This window comes from Pyrgilauda ruficollis, unplaced genomic scaffold, assembly GCF_017590135.1.
Source record: "Pyrgilauda ruficollis isolate IOZ18807 unplaced genomic scaffold, ASM1759013v1 scaffold12, whole genome shotgun sequence".
In the NCBI taxonomy this organism is placed as follows: Eukaryota; Metazoa; Chordata; class Aves; order Passeriformes; family Passeridae; genus Pyrgilauda; species Pyrgilauda ruficollis.
This window is the reverse complement of record NW_024510321.1, coordinates 7457003-7481019: the sequence shown is the minus strand read 5'-3', so window position 1 is coordinate 7481019 and position 24017 is coordinate 7457003. Positions and strand designations below refer to the sequence as shown.

The window sequence follows — 24017 nt, the reverse complement described above, 5'->3', positions numbered from 1 at the left end:
TATTTTTTAGCCTCTTCCAATGTATGTGTTGCATTTGTTCTCAGTACAGAGCTTTGGGAAGATGTGAATTTCTTGGCTTTCAGGCAGATAATGGAAATTTGTTTTCACTTCTCTGAGCAGAGGAAGAATTTTAAGAGGTTTGAGTAACAAGACACACAGACTACTTCATTGGAAAGTGTAACTGGTGTCTGAAATCCTGCCTTTGTCCAGTGAGCTGGTTGGTGGAGTCTGCAAGGCACATCACCTCTCTCAGCTGCAGTGTGTCGTGGAAAGACACCATCGTTTCTGGCTTCTGGCAGAATTTCATTTAGTTACAAATTCTGCACGCAGTTTTTCCAGTGTTCTGGAAAATTTCTCTGCTAGTTCTGCTGCAGAGAACCAGCTGGCATTCTCTGAATTTAGCTAAACTAAGAGAATTATGCATTGCTTAAAATGGTGACAGAGGAGAAAATCATATTGTTAAACTATTTTTTAAATATGGAAAGTTTTTAGATTTGGTGCTTTATAAAAGATTCATCAGCTGGGAGTCCCTTGCTTGCTTCCTTTTTCTCCAAAGGACTCTTCAGTTAGTTATGATGGCAACATTGCTGTAACTTCTGTCAGAACCACGTTAGAAGGTCCTGTTCTTCTCCAGCAAGTCATGGCACGGCAGTGCCCAAAATACAGAATGAAAATCCCTTGTTATTTTGCTGGACTGTGGCTGGGGGCTCGCTCCTGCTTATGAAGAAATTATTTTCCTCCTATCTTCTCACTCTGCTCTGTGTGTGTCTGCTGTCAGTGTTATCTCTATACTTTCACAGGTATAAGGATTTTTTTCTTTCCTGAGTTGCTTTTTGGAAAACTCTTCTTAAGTTGCAAACAGTGTATCTATTGCAGGTCTGATTGTGTTTGGAAACCAAGTGCAGACTTGAAACAACTTATTTGAAAGGAAAGGTGAAGACAGGGGAAGATAGAACACTAAAAAAACAAGAAATGGAGAAAACAAACGAAACCAAGTGCAGACTTGAAACAACTTATTTGAAAGGAAAGGTGAAGTGAAGACAGGGGGAGATAGAACACTAAAAAAACCAGAAATGGAGAAAACAAAACAAAAATTTCTCCCTAATACCTGTAGACTAAGATTAGAGTGTGTGTTGCTGCTGGGTGCTTGTGGTAGAACTCAAAAAGAAGCTCTGGGGTGGGCAAATGTAACAAACTTTATCTGACAGGGGAATTTACATTTGAAGACCAAACAGTGAAAGCTTGATTATGCCAGGAGTTTGAAGGCTCATATTCCTTCCAAAACATTTCATGGCTTAAGATTTATGTGCAAAGCTTTTTTAATAACCCTGTAAAGTTCTTAGCTGTAATAATGTTTTTTAAATTTCTGAGCTTCAGCTTCAAATGGAAGAGGATTTGACTTTAACATTTCTGAAACTGGTCTTTATCTTTATTCCTCTACATTCAGTGGATGAAGAGAATTTCTGATATTATATGTATTTCTTGTCTAAATGACCACTCTTAGTGGCAAACATCTCAGGTTTTTTGTGTAATTGTTTTTTCATGTTTCATGCTGTAAAGACTGATGATGGAATGAATGGGTAGGCTTGTTTTTTAGCAGAGGTGTGTAATAATCAAAATATTGACAGTGAACTTGTACCATAGGCCCTGTTTTGTTTCATAGGCTGTGTTGCAGCCTTTTGAAATGCTTTTTAGTCACATCAAAGCAAAGTGTCACTTCTCAGTGGCATCTTCTTGGTTGTTCCTGGCTTTCTTTTGGGCTGTGGCAGTTAATAGAGAAACCAATGTGATAAATGTTTCAGTCCGGTGCAGGAGATGTTTCTCAATGTTGAATTTCAACATGCATTGTGTTGCTCAATGCATTTATTCAGTGAAGTCTGTCTAGGAGAAGCACAGGACTTACTGTGTTAATTGTTGTATGCAGTACACTGCACAAAATAGGAAAAAAAAAAGGAAATGCAAATCTTTTCTCATTTGCTATTTAATCTGAAAACATCGTTATGTAAAACTGTTAAATACAGGATACAGGTATGAGCACCTCAGGGTAGGGACCACTTTTGAAAGGTATTTTTGGTGTCCATTTGCTTCTATTTTGCCTATGAATAAAGAAAAAATAAATCATAGACTGGGTTCTTTGTCTTAAAAGACTATAAAACTACTTCTTCTAGAAGCTTGGTAGACTGCATAGATTTTTAAAGTGTCTATAATAATGTGCAGTCAAAACTTGTGATTAGAACAAGAGAATTAGTCTGAATACTCAATTTGTGGTTAGTCTTATCAGCTACTACCAAGCTACTAGTTTGCTATATTACTTAAACATCTGTGGGTTTACATGATTGAGGAAGTAGAATAAAACTGAAATTATTCACACTAAGTTGGACTTTTCATCCTGGTTCAATTATTTATTTCTTAACTTTTTTTTTTTCAGACTTAAGGAGGAGATTTGAGAAAATATACTAATAATTTGCACAATTAATTTTCAAAGTGGAATGTACTGAAATCATCTTAGTTTTCCTAAATTAAAATGTTCTGTGTTCTAGCTCATAGTTTGTTTTTTTAGAACTGTACAGCTAAAGCTTACATGCCAATGTAAAAGAACCCATTTTGCAACAAATTATTTTCAATAAGGGGTTTTTTACATTTGGAAACTAGAAACCTCAGAGCTTTAAATTGATAATCATGTAGAAAAAAAAATTACAGCACCTCAAAGAAAAAAAAAAGACTGTTCAGTATACAGTATGGGCTGTAGCTAAGACCTTATTCCCTTCTGAAAGGTATTACTTCCATTTAGCTGTGCTAGTATTTCATAAATAGAGAAGCATTAACCTTTTCTCAGTAAAATCCTGCTAGTTAGTACTCTAATAGAAAGTGGGCAAAGCTAGCTGTAAACTAAGTGCTTCAAAAAAGACATTGAATAAAAGTGGCCCTTCTTCACCTAAAGAAGGAATCAGTCAAGAAAGTCAGCAATCTCTGTAGAACTGCTGAAGAATTTTTCCACTTTAGATTCCCACAGTGGTTTCATCCATAACAAATGGATGTGATCAGATAGATGGCTTAGTTTGAGTTTAGTTTCCCTCACATAGCGTGACTCTGTAGAGAGGGGATGTCTGAAACAGGATCTCTGACTTTCTGGAGAAACTACTGGGTGGAATTATTCCATGATGGGGAAAGGTGGAAATTTTCTGCCCCAAGAAAGATGAGTCCTACCCCATCAGCAGATTTGCAGCTGTGGAACAGATTTGGGGCCAGTGTAGCAGAGGAGGGCCTGGGAGCATCCAAGCCAGCAGAGCCTGAGCTGCACTGAAGCACCAGGAGAAAGGGGGAGGTGGTCACTTCTGGGAGAATCCTGGCCCCATGTGCCATCCTGACCTGTTTCCTCTTGAGGGTTGTGCTTGCCTGGACCTCAGGTTCAGCTTGTTGTCAACTCTTACAGCTTGTCTGGCCCTCAGACCATTACCCACTGCTCTTCCATGTGGGGATCACCACTCCAGGGGAGATCTGGAAAGCTTGGAAGGTGACTGCAGCGTGGCTCTGGAGGCAGTTCAAGGGCACAGGGGCTCAGGTGGTGAGCTCCCTCCTGCTGGTAAGGTTGAAGAGACAAGAAAGTGATTGGATTGGATTGGAGTAGCCAGGAGGGAGTCATGAACAGGAAATCATGGAACCCAAGCCAGTAACCCTCTGTGATCAGAAGGCTGGCTCAGTGGATGAGGGAAGAACTATGGATACAGCTTACCTTGCCTTCAGTAAAGCTTGTGACACAGCCTTCTGCAACATCCTTGTAGGTAAACTGCTAAGTAAAGTAAAGCACAGAGTAGATGAATGGGCAGCTTGGTTGAAAAGTGGCTAAACTCTTCAGGCTCAGTGAGTTGTGGTCAGCAACGTGAAGTTTTGCTGGGAGACTGTCAGTGATTTACCCTGGGGTAAAAACTGGGGCCAGCACAAATTTGTGGCTGTCCTGGATGCTGGGGCAGAGTGTGCTCTCAGCAAGTTTGCTTGCTTAAAACTTGGAGTGCTTGATAGACCTGATAGTTGTACTGCTGTTTAGGGGGACCTTGACAAGCTGGAGAAATGTTCCAACAGGAATTTCATGAAGTTCAGCAAATGGAAATGTAAAGTCTTGTGTCTAGAAAGGAATAACCCTGTCTCCCATGTCAGGCTGGGGGCTGACTGGCTGGAAAGAAGCTTTGCTGAAGAAGCCACGGGCTGTTCAGTTGGACAGAAGGGGGAAGAGAAGTCAGAAATGTGCACTTAGGGCAAAGAAGGCCAATAGCACCCTGGGTTGCATTAGGAGAAGCATTGCCAGCTGGTTGAGGGAGATTTTTCCATTTTCCACAGCACTGGTGAGTCACATCTGGAGTGCAGTGTGGGTTTCCCCAGTACAACAGAGACAGGGACATGCTGGAATAAGTCCAATGGAGGATCACAAAAATAATGAAGGAACTGGGCATCTCTCATGACATCATGCTCCAGTCCCTTAATCATCTTCACGATGCCCAGGATAGCCTGAGCCCTGTTTGTGGCAAGGGCATGGTGCTCGTGTAGATTCATGCAGTATGTCCCATGATTTGTGTTGCCTTTTGTTCTGGAGTATCTGGTTATTGCATCTTATTTTCTTCCTTGAAAGGATAATGATTTTCCCTGCTTAATTGTTTTTTACAGATAGGCCTGATAATATTGTTCATAGGTAACATTGTTGAAATATTTGCCACCATTTCAAAAGTATATTAAGAAACAATGCTTCTTATATGAGTTAATCTATTATGTGTTATCTTTACTGGAAGTATTCGCAAAGGAAGTCATTAATTAAACTATTAATAGATCCTTTGTAAAAGAATGGTATGTGCTATTTTTAAAAAAAGAAGGTGAAGGTACAGTGATGATTCTCGTCTGTTTGTGAAAATACACATTTGTTCTTGTAGAGGTTTGTTGTTTTGTTTTAGCATTTAGCTGAACTGCCACAATTAGTTTCTTAACTGAGGAATATCAAAATCCTTTTCTCATGCAGTTATCCTTGGATTGAGAGAGTTGGATTTGCAAACATGGTGGTAAATGGGTGGGTTTGGATTTATGTGTTGCTAACACATAAATCCAATGTTAAATACTCTGGTAACTTCTGTGGAGTTAAATGAAATCATTCATTGAAGAGAGAACTAAGGGAATTCAGGTCTGTTGGTTTTGTTATCTAGAATTAGAATATTATAGGATCAAAAAGGATGTTTTAAATTAGTTTTTAATGGCAACAATCTTGAAACAGAATAGATACCTTTATACAGCATAATATTCTGCAAAGATTTTCAGTGAAGAAAGTATGCATGACCTAGCAATGAGTTATCCCTTTTAATTATTTCTGAGGATTTTTCTCACTCTGATACTTAATCCTGTTGATACCTTTCTTCTTTATCAGTGATAGAATGAACTTGTGCCTTGAAAACAGCCTCTTATGTTTGAAAGCTGTTATCACATCTTCCTGCCACCTTCTTAATCCAAATTCTTCATTCTTTCTGTTGGCTATGTCTTCTAGATCTCTTTTTTTTTTCCTGGTCTCATGTGGGATTCTTTATCAGTTTATTATAATTTGCAAATTCATGTTAATGACTGTTTATCTATGGTGACTCCAGAAATATTTCTCCTGAAAATAGGACCACATTACATTATTCTATATGGGTTGTACAGAGTAGATCCTGTGTTTTTGTGTATATTGGGGGTTGCATATTTATATGATTGGTGGAAGAGTGGATAAGAGAATGGTGAAACTTTTTATAACTTTCAAAAAAAAAAAGTCTAAAAATTCTTAACAATGTAAGAGGGTTGTTTTGTTTGTTTGTTCAAGAGTTCAAGAAAATCCTGGAAACTGCTTAATTCTCCACTGATCAGCATCTGTAACAATTGTGTTTATTTCTTCACTGTTACCAATTCTAAACTGCTTTTTTTTTTTCTTTTTTCTTTTTTTTTTTTCTGTCCTTTTTTCCCCCCTCCATCTTTTCTCTGCAATTGACAGCTTTTGGAAATTAACTGGACTGGACTGACCAATCTTCTGGATGTTCCAGGACTGAAGTGAGTAAACCTAAAGCAGTGTTTGATATATCTGCACCCCAGTAGATCCCAGAAAATCTCAAGACCATCAGTTGAATAGTTTCTAGGTTAGATGACTCTGAGCAGTTATCTCTTAATGTAGGAGTGTATGAAATTGCTCAATTTGCAGAAGGTAATGATTTCACCACAAGGCAAAATATGCCATAAGTATATATAGTAAGTCTTGTTAAAAAACACTTTGAAAATATAATTTGTAATGTGCTTCTTTTAGTGTTCTCAGCCTTTCCAGAATCTTCTGAATTTCCTATCTGCCATCTCCTATGAAAGACACAGAACCTTCCTTTCATGCCAGTGGGCTGATGACATCTTGGGTCTTGGCTTTGTATGCCAATCCATCTCTATTTGCTTGTGTACAGGTCGTTAGAAGGATCTTAAGATTATTCAAATTAAATACAATTTCTAATATCTTCAAGTGTTTACTTTTAAAGCTTTCAGTTTATTATGTGAAGATCAAGTGGAGTAGCAAAAACACTGACTGTATATGGCTATAAAATAGCTTAGCTTATTCAGAGCTTTTCCTAATACCACATGATAAAATCCCAAATTAAAAAGCATCAACAGAGGTGCAAATCAGGCTGCTTTCAATCATTATAAACCTGATAAAGTTAAATCCATTAATATATTCATATTTATCCGGTTTTAATAGTTACCCAGGGGCTTTTTAATATGGAGACAATGGCAGAGGAGATAATGGCAGATCTGGTACACACTTGGATTTTGTGACTACCCCTTTTATTAGACCACATACTCTCAAGAGTTGGCTGAGTCCAGAATTGTTTTTTATTGTTTCAAAACAGGAGTTTGAATTTAGTTATTAAATTAATCCCTTAGTAATCAATTGCATGACTGAAGCGGGTTTTGCTTTCCTTAGACACGTGAAGCCATTGCACGGAATCCCAGCTGAACAGTTTGAAATTAGAACTTGCATTAAGTAGGTTAATGGCTCCAAGAATTGCTTATGTTTCAAGCCTGCATAAGACTGTCTCTGAGGAAAGAGGTTTTCTTGATGAGTGAGAGAAAATGGCTTCCAAAATACAGCTCCTGAGTAATAATTCCCCTTTTTGATATAACATGACTAAATTTACATTTAGTGCTTAACTTTACTAGGCTCCTGAGACTCACATCCTGCTACATATTTGCCTGACTGCAAACACAAAACCTCAGATGTAAACAAAGTCTCGCTAAATATCTCAAGTTTATGGTTTCCAGAGCAACCAAACTTGGCCACATATGCACAAACCAGTGCCATCTAGACGTGGTATAGTTTCTATAGAAACTGTAACTGGGGTGACTCGTGTTCTGCTTTGCCAAGAGGTTTCTTTAGTGCTGTATTTGTTTTTCTTATCTGTATAGATAAGTTGTGTATTTTGGTCTGACAACTTGACATATTGTAGTTGTTACAAACAATGATGAACAGGAGATTGCTGCCACCACAGGTACCTTTATAATCCTATGGCTGTTGGCTACACGCTGAACTGCTTATTTGTACTCTGTGCAAATGTCTTCTGCTAATTGAATTTCAGCATTAGCTGCTGGAAGCTTCCCTGTCAGCTGTTAACAATTTTTTCATTGCTTTTCCTATATGACTCCACAAGGAGAAGGACACACAAGTAATTCATGTTCCATGATTAGTATAGCTTGTGGAGAAGTGGAATTAAAATCTCTGTGTGAGGAGAAGCCAGGCTGTGAGAATACTCACATGCTTTCAGGAGGGGATGTGGATGATGAGATGTTGGGGTTGCTTGAGATAGTTGTGAAAACACTCTATGCAGTCAGAAATGTGCTGTCTCTGCAGTATGAATAAAGACAGTGCAGGAAAAGTACACAGCTGATGAAAATTGATAAAAATTAAGTAGAACTAATTAGAGAGCAATACAAAAGAGTAGGAAACTAACAATTATTCTACAGTGAAATTGAGCTTTTGAAGACAGTATAATAAACAATATAAAACATTGCACACTTCATTTTTTTTTAACTGAAGAAATAATTGTATAGAATCATTGACTAAAGTTTTGTGATCTTAGGAAGCTGGTTTTTAATGATGCATCAACATAAGGGTTTATATCGTTCTCTGTTGCATCGTTCTCTGTTGCTTCCAGTGTTTTGTCTCTGTTTTCCATAGATCAGGCCACTTAATTTAGATAACAAAAAATGCAAAGGATTGTCATTTTTGCCTTGTATTCATGAAGAATACTTTGCATCCAAGAGCACCCCAGCTGGCTAATACTAGATGAGATTTAAACAGCTTGAAAGCATCGTGTTGTTTTAGCATTCATTTAATTCATTAGTCACATACAATCTTCAGTGTTCTTTTTCAGCTCTGTATTTAAAGTTAGGGTATCTGCTACCTTCTAGGAGTTCAGTTTCTCTGTGTAAAGCTTGGTGAAACTTCATTAATGCTGCCTCATTTTTCTCAGGTGTTTTTTGTGAAATTCCAAGTAGTAATGTTGGGATAAAATTATGAGACTGACCTCTGGAACCAGAGTTGGGGTTTGGTTCTGGCATAAAGGATTGTGAGTCCTCCCAGTGCTTGGGCTGTGTTTCTTTCTCTTATTTAAGGAGATTTCCTGTAGCTCTGTTTGAACATTAGTCAGTCTCTGAACCTTTATGCAGGTCCAGAGTAGGTTTATTTATGCCTGTGATCACGTAAAGTTTGTGATCTTAAGGAAATACTAGAGAAGAGCAGGGCAAGCTCTGGTACCATTGCTTTCCTTGCATGGCTCCTTTGCTTTCTGTCAATTGTTTTTCTCCATTAGTCACCTGTTCTTAAGGGACTGAGCAGGAAGGCAGAGCTTTCTCTTCTTGCCAAGTAGGGACACTAACCAAAGCAGGAACAAAAAAGCTTACCTGATCTCTAGTAGAGCTTTGTCATTAGACTTGTATTTTGAAAAGTGTGATTGTTGCATATGTAGTTACCATCACTTCAGCTTGGGTTTGGTTTTTCTTTTCATTTTAATGTTAACACTGGTTGAGATGTTTATCTACAATTTTTTGTCACCTCTTGACAAAATAATGAATTCTATTTTCTTGGCTCATTTCAGAGAGCATAAATTGAAAGCGAGATGTTTGGCAAAATGAAACTTTAAAGTTTGAAAAGCAGTATGTTAAAATGACAGCTAAGTGAAGCTGCTCTTCAGATAACATGATTATCTTGTAGTATTTGTCTTAAGATTTACTGAAACTGAATTTCTAGGGTTCACATAGAATGACAACCTCTGTAAATGTGATTGGATGAGCTCTGCATGAAAGGGAGGGGAAGGAAGACTCTTTAGGGCACATGTGAATTAACTCAGAAGTTGAGAGGAAACTTTTTTCCTCTGAGCAGTATCTTAACATTATCCACTGTCTCTTCTTTCTAACCAGAAGCGTGCACAGGCCTGTCCATTGATTTTGGTGCAGCCTTGAGCTCCCTCTGTTCCTGCTGTTCTGAGTACCATTACAAAGTCAGCCATGTTCCATCATGTATTGTACTTACCTGGATTTCCAGTGGAAGTGGGCAGCCAAGGGGTTGCAGGCTGTTCAGGTTGCAAATCTCTGGCATGAAAATCAGTGTGGATTTTTACTGGGCCAGATTGTATTTAATGGGTTTGTTCTGTTGCCCATCTCTAGCATAATGTTAATTGCTCACCCCTACATTTTCCTTCCAAATGAAACTGTTACCACATATCATGTTTCACTGCAGCTTTTGTGTTTTTATATGCTAGCTCCTGAGTGAGAGCTATTCCCAGCTTCAGATTCAATCTTAGAAACTTCACAAGGTGCTCACACACAAGTGCTTCATCCAGAAAATGTTCAAAGTAATCAAACGTTATCTGCATCTTGGTTTCACAAAGACTGTAAAAAGGGAATAATGGAGAGTATTTAGGAGGAGAAACCTCAGCTCCACCAGCTTTAGTGAGAGTGTCCCTCTGCAGTTCAGAGTATCTCAAGTATTGTTGTAATGACCTCTCTGAACCTTTGTACATCCTCCTGAGGTGTCCTGGTTGCTTGTGTTCTGTGTTCTGCCTTCTGCCTGTGTAGGCAATTTGTGGAACCAGTGCTGTTGGTCTGACAATGATTTGTTGTCAGTTCAGACCCCAGCTGGGTGACCTTGTGGCTGAGGAAATTGTTCTCTCCTCTGTGTTTGTGGAGGGGTGTGGGGTTTTATGTGATTCATTACCAGTGTGGTTGCATTGCCACTCCCTTTCCACTGAGCAAAACCAGTTCTGCTTCCCTAGGCTACGTTTTACTCAGCCATGAGCTTGTGTTCTGTGTGTCTGTGGTTTAAGTGATGGTCCTCCCAGCTCAAGAAGACAAGTGGTTTCATAACAATACAGGAAGGGGTAGCCAAACTTGCAAGGACAGATAAATCATTATTGAAGTACAAAAGTAATTAAACAGTTACCATCTGCTTGGTTATATGCATTAGAGGCAAGAGAACTTCTGCAATAGCCTTTTACCCAGGCTGGTTTTAAAAGGCAAGGGTGAGAGGGAAATTTGGTTGTGGCAGGGAAATGGGAACTTGATATTCATCCCTGTGGTTTCTGCTGTTCAGTGTCTGCTGCTTCCACCTGGTGGCCGTTTGGGCAAGAATCCTTTATTTTAAGTTTACAAACCAGATGTGTCTTCTGCTTTCCCAGGAAGGCAAATATTTTCTCCATTTAGATTGTTAAGCAGCAAAAGGAATTTTTTTTAAAGTAACTGAGGATTCTTTTCTCCAACAGTGGTTTATCAGATACAATAATACTGGATATCATATCCAACTACTTGGTCCTTCCAAATAGAATTACAGTGCCCCTGGTCAGTGAAGTGCAGATCGCTCAGCTGAGGTTTCCTATACCAAAGGTAAGCAGGTTTCTGTTCACAGCCATAATTGGGCATTTAGTTTCTTCTGTACTAATTTTTCAAGGCAGTCTGGAGGAATTTTGAAATACAGTTACTTCCCTGGTACAAGTTGCTGTGAATTCAATCCCTGATAATAACTGATTTAATTTATAAACAATTTCTGTGAAGTTAATGTTTCAAAAGAACACCAAGAAAGATTTATTTATTTATTTATTCTTTTTTTTAATCTTAAACTTATTACTTTTACAATCACTAGATTGTTACAATCTGGTTTAACTGTATAGATTAAAAAAAGTAGCATGTGTTTTATATTATCATGGAAAATTACTATTAATGTGCTTCACTAAACAGTTGTTGCTATTTTTTGCTACTCACTTCCAGAAACATGATATTTCTTGATGTAACTGGCATGTTTCTGATGGCTGATGGCAGTTTTTCTTTTCAGGAGTCTCTTGAGTGCTAGGTCTGTTGAGTGTGTGGATCATCACTGATATCTTCTATTTACAGTATGTCCAAAATAAGTTTCATGTTAAGGAAATGACAATGGAAATTATAAAACATCTTTGTGTAAATTGTGATGACATGGAAGCTTTCAGATTACTATACAAACTCATCTTTTCCTTTTTCAGGGTGTTCTAAGGATACACTTTATTGAAGCTCAGGATCTAGAGGGGAAAGATACTTACCTAAAAGGGATTGTCAAAGGAAAGTCAGATCCTTATGGAATCATCCGTGTGGGCAACCAAATTTTCCAAAGCAAGGTCATCAAAGAAAATCTCAATCCAAAATGGAATGAAGTTTATGAGGTATTACCAATAAAAATACCTTGTTGTATGTTCTTCTTTATGGAAGAAACAAAAGAAGAAATATCCTCTTTCTTTTGTTAAAGAGGTTATTTTGGGGGTGTCCTTAAGGAGCTTCTGGATGTCTCCCTCTAGAAGCCCAAAGTTCTGCAACAAAACAGAAATTCTCCCTTTATTTTTTTTTTTTTTTTTTTTTTTTTTTTTTTTTTTTTTTTTGTCTAGACTGAGCATCAGTAATTCTGAAAAAGTAGTTTGGGCTTTTAGAGCCAACATTGACAAATTTTATCGGAAAAGCTCTTAAAATTGCTCTACTCATTAAATTGCAATTTTTTAAAGCATTTGCTTACTAATGTATTTGATTGTACAAAGGTAACTGCAGCTCAGTGTTTTACTGTTATTATGCCATTTAACCAAGCTGGTCATTTTTACTGATAATGTTCTCTCCATGAACTTCCAGGCCTTAGTGTATGAACATCCAGGACAGGAGCTAGAGATTGAGCTCTTTGATGAAGATCCAGATAAAGATGACTTCCTGGGCAGGTAAATGTTACGGAGAATATGTTTGTAGGTATTGGAAAGAGATTAAATATTGTAATTTTTCTTCAATTATTATTTTTATTTTATTGCAGTTGTTCTGCTATCTAATTGTATTTATAAATAAATTATCTTGGTGGTAATTCCCTAACTACTTCATGTATGTAAATACATTTTTATGCAAATGTGCTTGGGTATATACATGTCTATAAGTTTACATCCTTTCTGAAAAAAAACAAGTGAGTATTGTGGGTACCCAGAGTTGTGCCTTAGCTTCTTTAATGTCTGCGAGCTAGCACTAAGTCTTAATTCTTCCTTCAGGCAAAGTTAATATAGTTTTATAACTCTGTATCTTCTTCATCTTCATAGCTTCTAAATGACTGTGTTGAGTTTGTTTTTCCTCTTAAGAGCTGATCTTAACTATTTGATTAAAGAAAAATTTTTACTGTAATGTTTTTACAAACATGACTCACTCTTTGACTCCATAGGTGTTTACTCATAAACATTTCAGGGTTTTAGCCAGCTTCTTTCTCCAATAATTTGTCACCTTTATTTCTTGCAAAGTTTTGGAACTTCCCATTGTTGCTTTCCATACAGAGCAGAGCTTCCTTGCCTTTCCAGCTCCTCTCTTAACAGGAGCAACAGTACCTGCTTCTCATTCAAATAAAGAAGTAGATAGTACAAAGGCTTCTTTTTCTTTGCACTTCCCTAATCTTACTGATTAGGGAATGGTGGGAGGAAGTGACATAATGTGTACATCTGTACTAATAAAATAAAAATCCAGGCAAATGTTCATGCACTGGCATGCTGAGGTCTGCTTTGCTTAATTTTTAGCAGATTCCTTCCCTGCTACATTTTTAGCTTGTGTGAACTAGAACTCTGCCAGACACTGCCAAAGCATGAATTTGGTCATAGCATATGTCCAGGTGCTATTTGCAGTGGGTAGTTTGGATGTGCTCTCTGTTTTGAGAGCTAGGTCATATATATGTCAGTTATGTTGTGCCAGTTGCCCTCATGGCTACAAAATGGGCTCTAGTGTAGGCATTTTCCTGAAATCCTGCACTCATCTTTGCTCAGCCATTTCATTCACTGCTCCTTCTTTTATTAGGTGCTAAAAGAATAGTATTCTGCTCTTTTGATCTCAGTGGATACTCAGCAAGCACAGGGTGGTGCTTGAGTTCTGTGTTAGATCTTTTGTTTCTTGGCTAAAATACTACTTCTTTTTCTCTCTTTTTCTAGTTTGATGATTGATTTAATTGAAGTTGAAAAAGAGCGTCTTCTAGATGAGGTAATCAAGTTCAGTAAGTTTTGGTTTAACAAGGCCCATATGTTGTACATGTTGTTGTCCTTGGATTATTTTTTTCTTGGGCATAATTCCTGTATGTGCAAGAATAACCCCAATGCTGTAGAAATAGATGCCCTGATGATCAGTACAGTGGTTTAAGAAATATTTAAACTGGTGAAATTGGAAAAATAATGACATTCTTTGTTGGTCTTGGGGTTTTAAGGTTACTCCTATGCAAATGCAAAAAATGGTAACTTAGATATTCAGTGAAAGTTTTATTGCAAGAGAATAGTAATGGCTGGGCAGACTAATTTTTGTCCTATATGTAAGAGAGAGTTTATAGGAACATTGTGCATGGTTTGTTTTACCAGAACATCTTTACAGAACTTTAAGAATTTTCTTGGTATTTTAAAGATGCTTTTATCATATAATGTATAATGTTTGTCTTTTCTCATTCTGTGTTGTAATACCTTATGCAAAATACGACATTTTCATGGATCAGATCTTTCAGGTTATGTGGACTTCACCTGTGAGAGATTCTTAGCAGACTTTAGTGCTTCCTAAATGTCCTGAAGAAATAATTGCAATCATAGATTTGTTTGCCATATTATGTCACATTACTTTGCTTAATTTTCAGTGGTTTACTTTGGATGAAGTGTCCAAAGGAAAGTTGCATTTAAAACTGGAATGGCTCACATTGATGCCAACTGCTGACAATCTAGACAAGGTATGAAAGGAACCCATTACTTTCCATCTAATCTTAATTGTTTTGGGGTGATTTTGTTGTGACTTTTTTGTTTATTTGTTAAGTATGTAACCAGATTTCTAGCTGCTGTGAATTTGGAGAAACCTGTAACTTTATTCCAAGCTGTCTGTCTTTAGAAATCTCAAACCAGTTATAAGTGTCAATGGTTTAAATGAGATTTTCAAATGCTTTTGTGGTTCTCTTCTTCTGTCTTAATGTTACTGTTTGAGATTTCATTAGTCTGGGAGGTAAAGATGGATATGGTATTACAATCTGTCCGATCTAAAAAAAATAAGTAGGAAGTGGGGTGCAAATTTCCATGCAAATGGTTTTGAAATGTCTATATGAGTCTTGCAAACTTATTTTTTATGCTTCATGCTCTGAATTTGTGAATATTTGCTTTTTGGCAGATGGTTTTTGGTTTAGTTTTTTTTCAGAAATGGGACAGAAATAGTAATACTTGGTTTCCAGAAAGGCTTACAGTGTGTTTTTGCTTTAGGTGCTAACAAGCATTAGAGCTGATAAGGACCAAGCTAATGATGGGCTCTCATCTGCATTGCTTATTCTGTATTTGGACTCAGCAAGAAATCTGCCTGTAAGTTATGTTCTCATGGATACCCTTCTGTCACAGAGTCTCTTGGGTACTCCCAGCATGTCTTGCTTGGTAGTGTGACACTGCTTTACTAACACACATTGTGCCATCTTCTCTATAATTCCTCTCCTTTCAAGACGTGTAATGTAAGGTCCACTTTTTTAGTAGCATAGTATTTAGCTATATATTTAATAAAACATGATTCTTTAATCACTGTGGTTTTTCTTTAAAGAATGCTCCTTTCCTGGACTTGAAAGGCTGCATGTTTTTATTATATGATGTTTTCCATACATGGTATGGGATTAGCATGAGGAATTTTAAGGAACTAACTGAGGAACAATCCACTTCCATAAGTTCAGGTGAACTTGCTTGCTTTGGCTTAGGGTATTGCTGGAGATTTGGAGGTACTGAAGTCCTCACCATGAAATCAGTCCTGTGCAGTTGATGTTACACTGCCAGAATACTTGTGTGAGATTTCTACCAGATTGTTTTTTGCCGGGTGGTTTATTTGCTTTTGCAAAACATAGAAATAAGTCATGTTCTCTCTCTCTATGGATTTATCCTATTGGACTGTGAAATAACTTGTTTTGCAGTTTATTTCAGATTAGTAAAGTACTGTTCCTGGTTGTAATTGATAGCAGTAATAAAGTTAACTCTACCATAAAGAGATACATGAAACTTAACTGAGTTTGCTGGTTTTCTGCATTGCTGTTAGATGAGTTGTTCTGGAAGTGATGACTAAAATATTAATCAGAGAATACAGTTTTCAAGCTTTGGATTTTTTGCATGCATTTTGCAGATGTGACTGCTGAAATTTAGGTTAAAAGTAAGTTAAATCATAGTGGTAACAAATGAAACCTTAGTAGCCCAAACAATTTACATGACTGACTAGTGATTTCATGTCTGTTCCAGGGTGTATAGAGCAGAGTTTGGAAGCAGTATTTCTAGGCTATTTTAAAAGCTAAAAAGACTCATTTGGAATGGATCCTCATGTTTCCTTTTTAACCTCACTGTATATTAAATTCAGGCAAAATCTGTAACTTAGAAGAAAAAAAAATAGAATTACTACAGTACAGAGCAAGCAGGAACAGAACAGAATAGGATTATGGTGTGCTTAGCATCAGTTTCAGAGTACTGCGACAGATAGGAAGAGTCTGTCTGCCATCTATTTTGTGTAGTAGATTCAGTTGAACCAATTTATGCATCTTCTTGTTCAACTACTGAATTTTACTGAAACAGCTACAAATGTAATATGTTTGGTAAAATACACTAAAGCCTCTTACTTTAAATAAGTGGTGTAAAGTTCTCTCCTACACCAATTCCAGTCTTTTCCACATAGCTCTATGTTACATTCTCCAGCAAATACTGAGGCTTTGTCATAAATTAAAGTTTTTGTTTTAAACAAACATTCTCTAACATTATCTCTCTCCTTTAGAAAGATGAGGTTGCAGGTCTCAAGTTCTATCTTTTTTGCAGACAGCATTTTAACTTCAGTGCATTTAATCAGTAGATCTCTAAACTCTAGGGCGTAGAAAGGGGGAATTCTTTGCACAAAGCAGACAAGTTAGGAGATTTGGGAACAGCATCCTGAATTTTCTGTTGCTGCATCTGATATTCTGTCTACAGTACAAGAATTGGCTGGGTGGGTTGAGAATGATGGTCATAATGTGGGACCTGTCTAATCCTCTTACTTTTTTCTTTCTCTACCAGCCCAGAAAAGCAGTTGCAACAAATGACTCAATATTTAACTTCAAGTCATTTTCTTTCCGGTGTTGTAAAGAATGTATTAGAAAATAACATGGAACAATTGTAAATTCCATGTACAAGTTTACTACAAACGTATGATGTGATACTGTGTTAAATCAAATTTTCTAAAACCAGAGACTGAAAGGCGTCACAGTTATGTCAAATAGGGGGAAATGCCATGGGAATACTTTTTTATGCAGGAGAACTGAAAAGGTTCCTGTACATTCTAGAAAGACAATGTCATGGAGCTTCTACATGAACTGCAGTTAATTGTAGTAAATAGAGCTTTTTTATGGCCATAGGATTCTAATATGGAGCAACATTTACAAGACTAAACATGAGATTTGTTGGTTTCTCATGTTTTGCTCAAGTTCAGTGGTAGGGGTTATGTAGAGAAATAGCAAATTAATCTCTTGGATTGCTTGTATTTATGGAGAAGAGAGAATTCAAAGAGAATGGTTAAAATTACACTGACCCATATTAATAATTTGAAGAATTTTGTGCACCACTTTAACATTGCAGTGAAATGTTTTCTACATGAATAATTACTTTTAATTACCTTGAAAATTGCCTTAAGTGAATGCTTATCACTGGTACATTTTAGGTCATGCCTTCAGCCTTGTTTTGTTGGAGTTACAGTGTTGAGTTACCACAACACAGGCCTTTCTTTTGCATCATAGTTGTGAGTTTCTGGCACACTGGGATGATTGATCTGGAAAAGAAATAGAAATGATGTAGAAGGCTGGTTTCTAAGTTAGTAAACATTAGTTGGATCTGCCATATAAATCTGGACTATCAAGAGTGAGCCTGGAAAATGGGTTAAGATATTTGAATAATTAATTAAAAAAAAATAAATTAAAAAGCATTCCACCTTGCTGTGCTACAGAAAGTCATTTAATGGATGAAACTATTTGTAATGACAATTACTTACTTGTTGTTACCTGCTGTTTTCTCTGGAATCCTTTGACTATTTTCCTTGACTTTTCTGTGTAGTAAAGCTGCTTATGCATTCATTCTGCCACAATCCCATCACTCTGCTTTCTCCTTCCATTTCCATCTTCCTAAGAGTATCTACGAGGGAAACTTTGGGTGTGGATACTTAAAAGAGAGGAGAGCATCGGGACTAGTCTTTTGTGAAAACACTACCTCACTCTATAGAGCACTATTTGTGAGTTCTCTGGTATTGTTTGTATTGTACCTTTTCTCTGCCAGAGTGTGGATTAGTGCTACTAAAGCCACTCACTCTAGTGGAATGAGAGCATGCAATTTGTTTTCCTGCATGGTTTCAACAAGTGTGCATTGTTTTTGTGCTATTTTTATTGCATTTTAAAGGCTACTTAAATTTCATTGATCAGCATATCATTGGGTAAGTAATTAACCTTTTATGATAAAACCCAAGATAAGTTTGTTGTAAAAGCTCTTACATTTGACTTAAATTGCTGATTCATTGAGAAATAAAATGAATACTGTGCTAGCACACTGCGTGCTGGTTAATTGTTGGCTTTTATTGCAAAGAAATTAAAATAATAAATATTGCAACCAATAGTTTTGTCAAAAGGTGACACACTCAATGTTTGTAAGAACTTGCAACCTTTCCACACTGGTTCAAGTTGTTTTAAAAATGGGTGCAGTTCTTTGTGCTTCCCAGACTATAAATTCCCTTGTAAATTCTATCTCACTCCATGATGCTCCTTGTTTTGCAAATTCCCAAGCTCCTTTTCTTTTTTGGAAATTAGTCTGTAGTTGGGAGAATTCAGGCTAGGGTGAACTAACAAGTAATATTTTTTGCTTGAATTTAATGTTACAAAACTATTAAAAGCTGATGAGCCTCTGAGTATGTTACACTTAAATCTGGAAGTACAACCTTGGCGTCTTCAAAACGACTGAGAATCTTTTCAGAATAAATATCTTTTTGCCAGAGAGAGGTGGGTTTGTCTTTGGAGATTGTGCAGATAAATTTGTAACTGGCTGGCTACATTATAATCCTTAATTTTAAAACACCTTTCCAAAGCCCAACAAAATCCTTTCTGTTAGTTTCTCTGTAGAGGTTAATTTTAAAGTATCTAAAAAGTTATAATCATTCTATAATCTTGTTAAAAATTAATGAATGAGAAAGACAATTAATAACCTACAGTTCCATCATCTTGGTGTTAAAACTGTTAAGGAGTTGCTACTTCTTTTAGTTATACACATACCAGATATATCTTTAAATTAGTTATTATTTAAAAAAAATCAAAATGCTGGATTAAGGATGTAAAACCTGATGGTTTTTGTGGGTCTTAGGATCTTTGTGCTAAGACAGGTTGTCTGTACAGAGCATGTATTTAGAAATCAGACAAAACTTTGCAAATCCCTGAATGGATTTGTGAGGCAGAGTGGAACAGCAGCTGTTCAAGGAAAGCTGGGTCTGGATTCCCTTCTGCAGCATTGGGAACTGCCTGGCTCTGCAGTGTCCTGGGTGCTGCTCTTGCTGCAAGAGGAGGAGGAGGGGTGTGGCTGAAGGCCGGGGACAGGAGAGCTCTGAAGTAGCCCAGGGATAAAAAGAGCTCCAGCAGCCCTAGAACTGCACTTGTTCCCAGGGCATCCTTACACATGGGCTGTTGCACAAACATTCACACCTGCAAGCTCAGTCTCATGTGGAACATGAGTTACTGGGGAAGTGTTGAAAAGGGAGCTCACGTCCTGTGGGGAGAGGAAAATTCTGAGTGATCTCTGTTCCTTTCTAGATAGTTTTTTCACTGCTGCAAATCTAGGTTTGTGACACCAAGACATTCACCCATGCAAATCTGATTTAGCTGAAATTAAGGTATAAAAAACGTGTTAGTTTAATTTCCAAAAGTAACACGAGTTTTATGATAATCAGTAGTTCATAACAGTTTTGGGGTCTGTGTAATTTATAAATTATCCAAATTTTAAATGAGCTCTTACAGGTAGTGACTGTCTTCTGGTTTTCCAGTGAGGATGCACTCAGAGATACCCCAAGCAACACTTAGTGAGTCTGAAGAAGTAATGAGTCATTCTCCAAAGCATATTGAATCAGGAGCTGGCTGAATAACAAACGACTTTGTTACTTGTATAATTTATGGGTTTGTTAATAGGATTTACTGCAAATCTCACTGGCTGTTAGAGAATTCCACTGTGTCATTATCAGTGTATTTCTTGGATAACCCATCTCTTTTCCTGTTACTGCAGAGACACTCAGAACCATAACAAGACTATTATGTCACCCAAAGCAAGACCTTCCCTTTTTATATTGAGTATCCCCTTTACTCCTCTGAGTCTGCTTCCTCCCAGCCTTTCAGCCACCATCTTCATGGACCTGCAGCTTCTTCCCTTGAAACCTGAGGCCTGGCTTAAACATATTTGCCCCAGCTGATGTCCCTCTTGGCCTGTCCTTGCTATGATTCCAGAGGAATTGAGATATTCTCAAAATCCAGGAGTCAGTGGTTGCCTGCCCTTACGCATGATCACATAGGTTTGGTTTTGACTTCTAAAATTCCTTGAAATAATAATATAGGAGGGGAAAGGTTTGTGTTGAATATGCAGGTGCAGATGGGAAGGAAAAAAGTCCAGTAAGTTGAGTGGCAGTTTAACATTCAAAATTATTTTGGTGAATTGTAGATGCCACCTGAAAAAATCAGGTAATTCTCTGTAGAGGACAGTCATTGCATCCTTATAAATGTGGGATGGAAATAGAAAGGAAGAGATTTGAAAAGAGATCTTTCTACAGAAAGTGATTTGTAGTCATGCTGTGTCATATTATTATGAAAGAAAACATTGTGCTCTGTGTAGAAAAGAGGAATGCAGCCTGTGAGAAGCATGGTCTAATCTTTTTGTTCTACTTAGCCATTACCAAGGCCCTGATCTTGGCTGTAGCAATTTAAGGTCTGGAGCACAGCACTGATGATGAGAGAGACAGTAACCATGGCAGCAGAGAAAGGGACTTCTGCCCTAGGAAGTAAATCATGGAACCACAGAAGGGTTTGGGCTGGAAGGGACCTTAAAGATGGTCGCCTTCCAACTCCTCTGCCATGGGTAGGGACACCTTGCACTAGATCAGCTTCCTCAAAAGCCCCATTCAACCTGGCTTGGAACATTTCCACGGGAATCCACAATTGCTGCAAACAAAGTGACACTTCTATCTTTGTCAGAAAACAGTGCTTCAACCCCAGCAAAGAATGTACCTGTTGAGCATTTAAAAATTTCCTAATGAAAAGCAGTTAATAGGATAATTAGTTATTATAATTAGCAGTTAATAGGAATAATTAGTTTCAATTAGTTTCAACTAGGGATAGTGTGCAGTCTCCATCTTTGAGGTTCTGTGAGTACAATACTAAGTTCCTAATGTATCAGGTAAATAACTGTGGACAATTCCTTGATTTTATTTTAAGAAATATAATGTTCAAGAAAAATACCCCACAAAAGTAGTCAAACCTTATTTCTGGTTCTCTCAAGTTTAAGAGTTGGATTTGATGTTCCTTGTAGGTTGCTTCCAGCTCAAAATATTCTATGATTTTGTCCTGGATATTGTATGTTCATTCTGAAATAGAAATTTTCAAGCAGGATGCCAATAATCTTTGGAATATTTTGGCCAACTGGAGTATATGACATTCAAAAGAAACTGCAAAGTAGTATCTCTGCATAAAGGTTAAATCTCTTCAAATTTTAGTCACTTAGATTTTCATTTCAGAAAGGCATTTCTTTTGGCAAAGCATTAATACCAGTTCCTGTTCATAAACCAGAATATTTTGAAAGGCCACTATGCAATTTTTTTTATTGCCACAATCTACAGCTTCTAAAAAATAATTATTCCTTGAAACAAAAAATGAAATATGTTTCTAAAGAAAAAGCCAGCCATAAGTACACTAACTTGAAGTCTGCTTTATTTCCAAATCTTATTTTCTGAAATGATTTCTTATGAATTGAATGCAAATTTTTCTAGACATTATTGTCTCACTTAAAGAACAATATATTAATCTTAAAATAAGAATCTAAAATTTCCAAATTTAATGGAAAGCAGTCAGAGGTTTTGTCCTGCTTAGCCAGTTTGAATTCCTATTTTTAGTGTATTTGCATCTCTTCATTCAACAGAGTAAAGCAGCAGACCCTCATTCTAGTTAGCATGCAGTGTTTGCATCACTTTTCTGAAGAGGCTTAAAGAACTTTAACTTTTATAATGATATAAGTCCCTATCAATTAGATGTTGTAATTTCTCCTATAAAAGAATTCCTTTGCATAATTACTTGACTTATCATCAGAGAAACTTCTGGGTTGTGAAAATATGCTCAAACAAATTCTAAAAAGGATAATTCAGAAGGCAGTTCTAGGGCATCAGGCATTCAATAACAATATTTTGTGAATTATCTTTACTAGGGTAAAAAAAAATGATCAGAGAAGTACAAGCAGACAGAAATTTGGTATATTAGTTTTAAAGCAGAATAAAAATATCCAAAGGAGAAGAGGAAAAAAAAATTGTCAGACTTTTTTGTTGTGGTGGTGGTCCTTCATTGTTTTGTTTTGTTTGAAAGATGTTGTGGGTTTTTTTGGTTTCTTTTTTTTTAGGTTGATTTTCTTCCCCTGCTTTGTCCTATGTTGTCATGTCATAATTAATTAACCTAGTGAAATTGCTTCATTGCATGTCTTATTAACCCTTCCTATGTTCATTCTCTCCTGACTTAAAAGAATAATCCATTAGAATTTAACCCTGATGGCTTGAAGAAGGCTGCTGTTCAGAAAGCCCTGAAGGTAACATTAATATAGTTGTCCATTTAAGGTCACAAAAGTCATTGGAAATGCACGAATGCCTGCAACACTCCGCTTCCAACACTGGATGGGATTTCTATTGCCAGATACATGTTTAGTGTAATTCTGTTTCACTTGAATTTGATTTCAAGAAGCCAGTGTCAGGATGTTGTTAAAATACTGTGCTCTGTGGTAATTTGAACTCTAGATCAGATTAGTGGAGTTCAGGCTGCTTGAGAAGACTGGGGAAAGTGCTGAGAACTGATTTGTGGTAGTAACTAAAGAATGAAGCTGACATGAAAGCTAAGGCATCTTTTACATACTGAGTGATACCTTATCACTCAGCCCTGAATGATTGCTTTGGAATAATCTTGTTCCTGCAAGATGTTTTTAGTAGGTTTTACATCTTTTATATGACTGCTAAAGAAATGTGGGCCAGCTTTTTGGCAGGCAAACTTGGAAAGTGCTGATGTTCAGCTGGAGGAACTTGAACAAGGGACAGACTTTTAACAGGCTGTCAACAATGAGTCTGTCAGTACCTGGTGTTAGAGGTACATTGTATGTGTGTGCACATTGCTTAATTTGAATTAAAAATTATTCCTTTTCACATATCAGCATAAGTGATAGGGTCTTTTGTCAACTCCTGTAATTTCATCATTTTATGAAGAAAGTTTCAGGCACCATTTTGTGGACAAAGAAAAAATGAAGATAATGTCACCTACCATTTTAAAACACCATCAGTTGCAGTGTAGTATGGCTTTCTTTCTGTCCTGTAAACATTTGTATTCAGTGCTTAATATTTTTTTATTAAAAGTCATACAAAAAGAAAGGCAGCATTCATCCAAGAAAGGAGTGCTTTCTTAACTGCTTTATTTCTAAAGGAAAGTATGGTTCTAAGCAGTATGTGGCATTAAAGTTGAGAATTATTAGTGGAAGTATGATGTCCAAAATGTAAGTTCAGATCAAAAAATATATCTAAACTATGCACTTTCTTAATTTAAAAATACAAAATATTTGAATCACTTGGTTGTAATTGTGACCTTACATGCATCAAGATTTTAACTAACTTTCTGTTGATATACCTGACTTTTCTACAGGGTAGAACTCAAAATAACCATGTATCCTACATTTTCTAGGCTTTTTAAACTGCATTAACACCTGCTTGAGATGATTAACTTTCATGTCTAAATTTTCTTTCTGAATTGAATTTTTGTTAGATTAAATTGAAATTCATGAAAGAAACCTGTAGTTGGAATGTTCCTTTGCATATATAATCTGTTTCTAAACTGATGTTTGTTTTCACAGTTTGATGTAATGCTATACAGCTGGTGAGCAAGGCTCAGATATGGCAGATGGTTGATTCTCTAATAAAGAGTATTTGGTAAACTGTAGAAATATCCCTCACATACATTTTAGTGCATATTCTTTCTCCCAAAAATGAAAAGTAGGGAACATCAGTGTTGGATACCACATCCAATTTAATAGTTCTACAGCACTGTATATAAAGTTCCTGAGTTGTGCTTTCTTCATATCTTCCATCTGCATGCAATATTCATTTGGCAGTTTTAACTATGCTTCATTAGCTTTGGGGATTGTAATGCTCATTAAAAGATAAGAATTTGCATCTTACCAGTTTCATTTAAAGAAAAGGGA

At 36.8% G+C, this 24017-nt stretch overlaps 1 protein-coding gene across 3 annotated transcripts in view; it reads left to right on the top strand.

The window, feature by feature from the left end:
* The window catches only part of ESYT2 (extended synaptotagmin 2), an 81081-nt gene that overhangs the window by 45086 nt on the left and 11978 nt on the right, over positions 1-24017 (top strand). Inside the window, exons 7-14 of one of the 3 annotated variants that reach the window (XM_041487129.1) lie at positions 5999-6054; positions 10797-10917; positions 11547-11723; positions 12178-12260; positions 13494-13542; positions 14177-14266; positions 14784-14879; positions 22305-22367. In XM_041487129.1, coding sequence (XP_041343063.1) covers positions 5999-6054; positions 10797-10917; positions 11547-11723; positions 12178-12260; positions 13494-13542; positions 14177-14266; positions 14784-14879; positions 22305-22367 — 735 coding nt within the window. Of the gene's footprint in view, positions 1-5998; positions 6055-10796; positions 10918-11546; positions 11724-12177; positions 12261-13493; positions 13543-14176; positions 14267-14783; positions 14880-17688; positions 17791-22304; positions 22368-24017 lie in introns of all 3 variants that reach the window. The other 2 variants (XM_041487122.1, XM_041487138.1) reach the window with 2 other exon arrangements.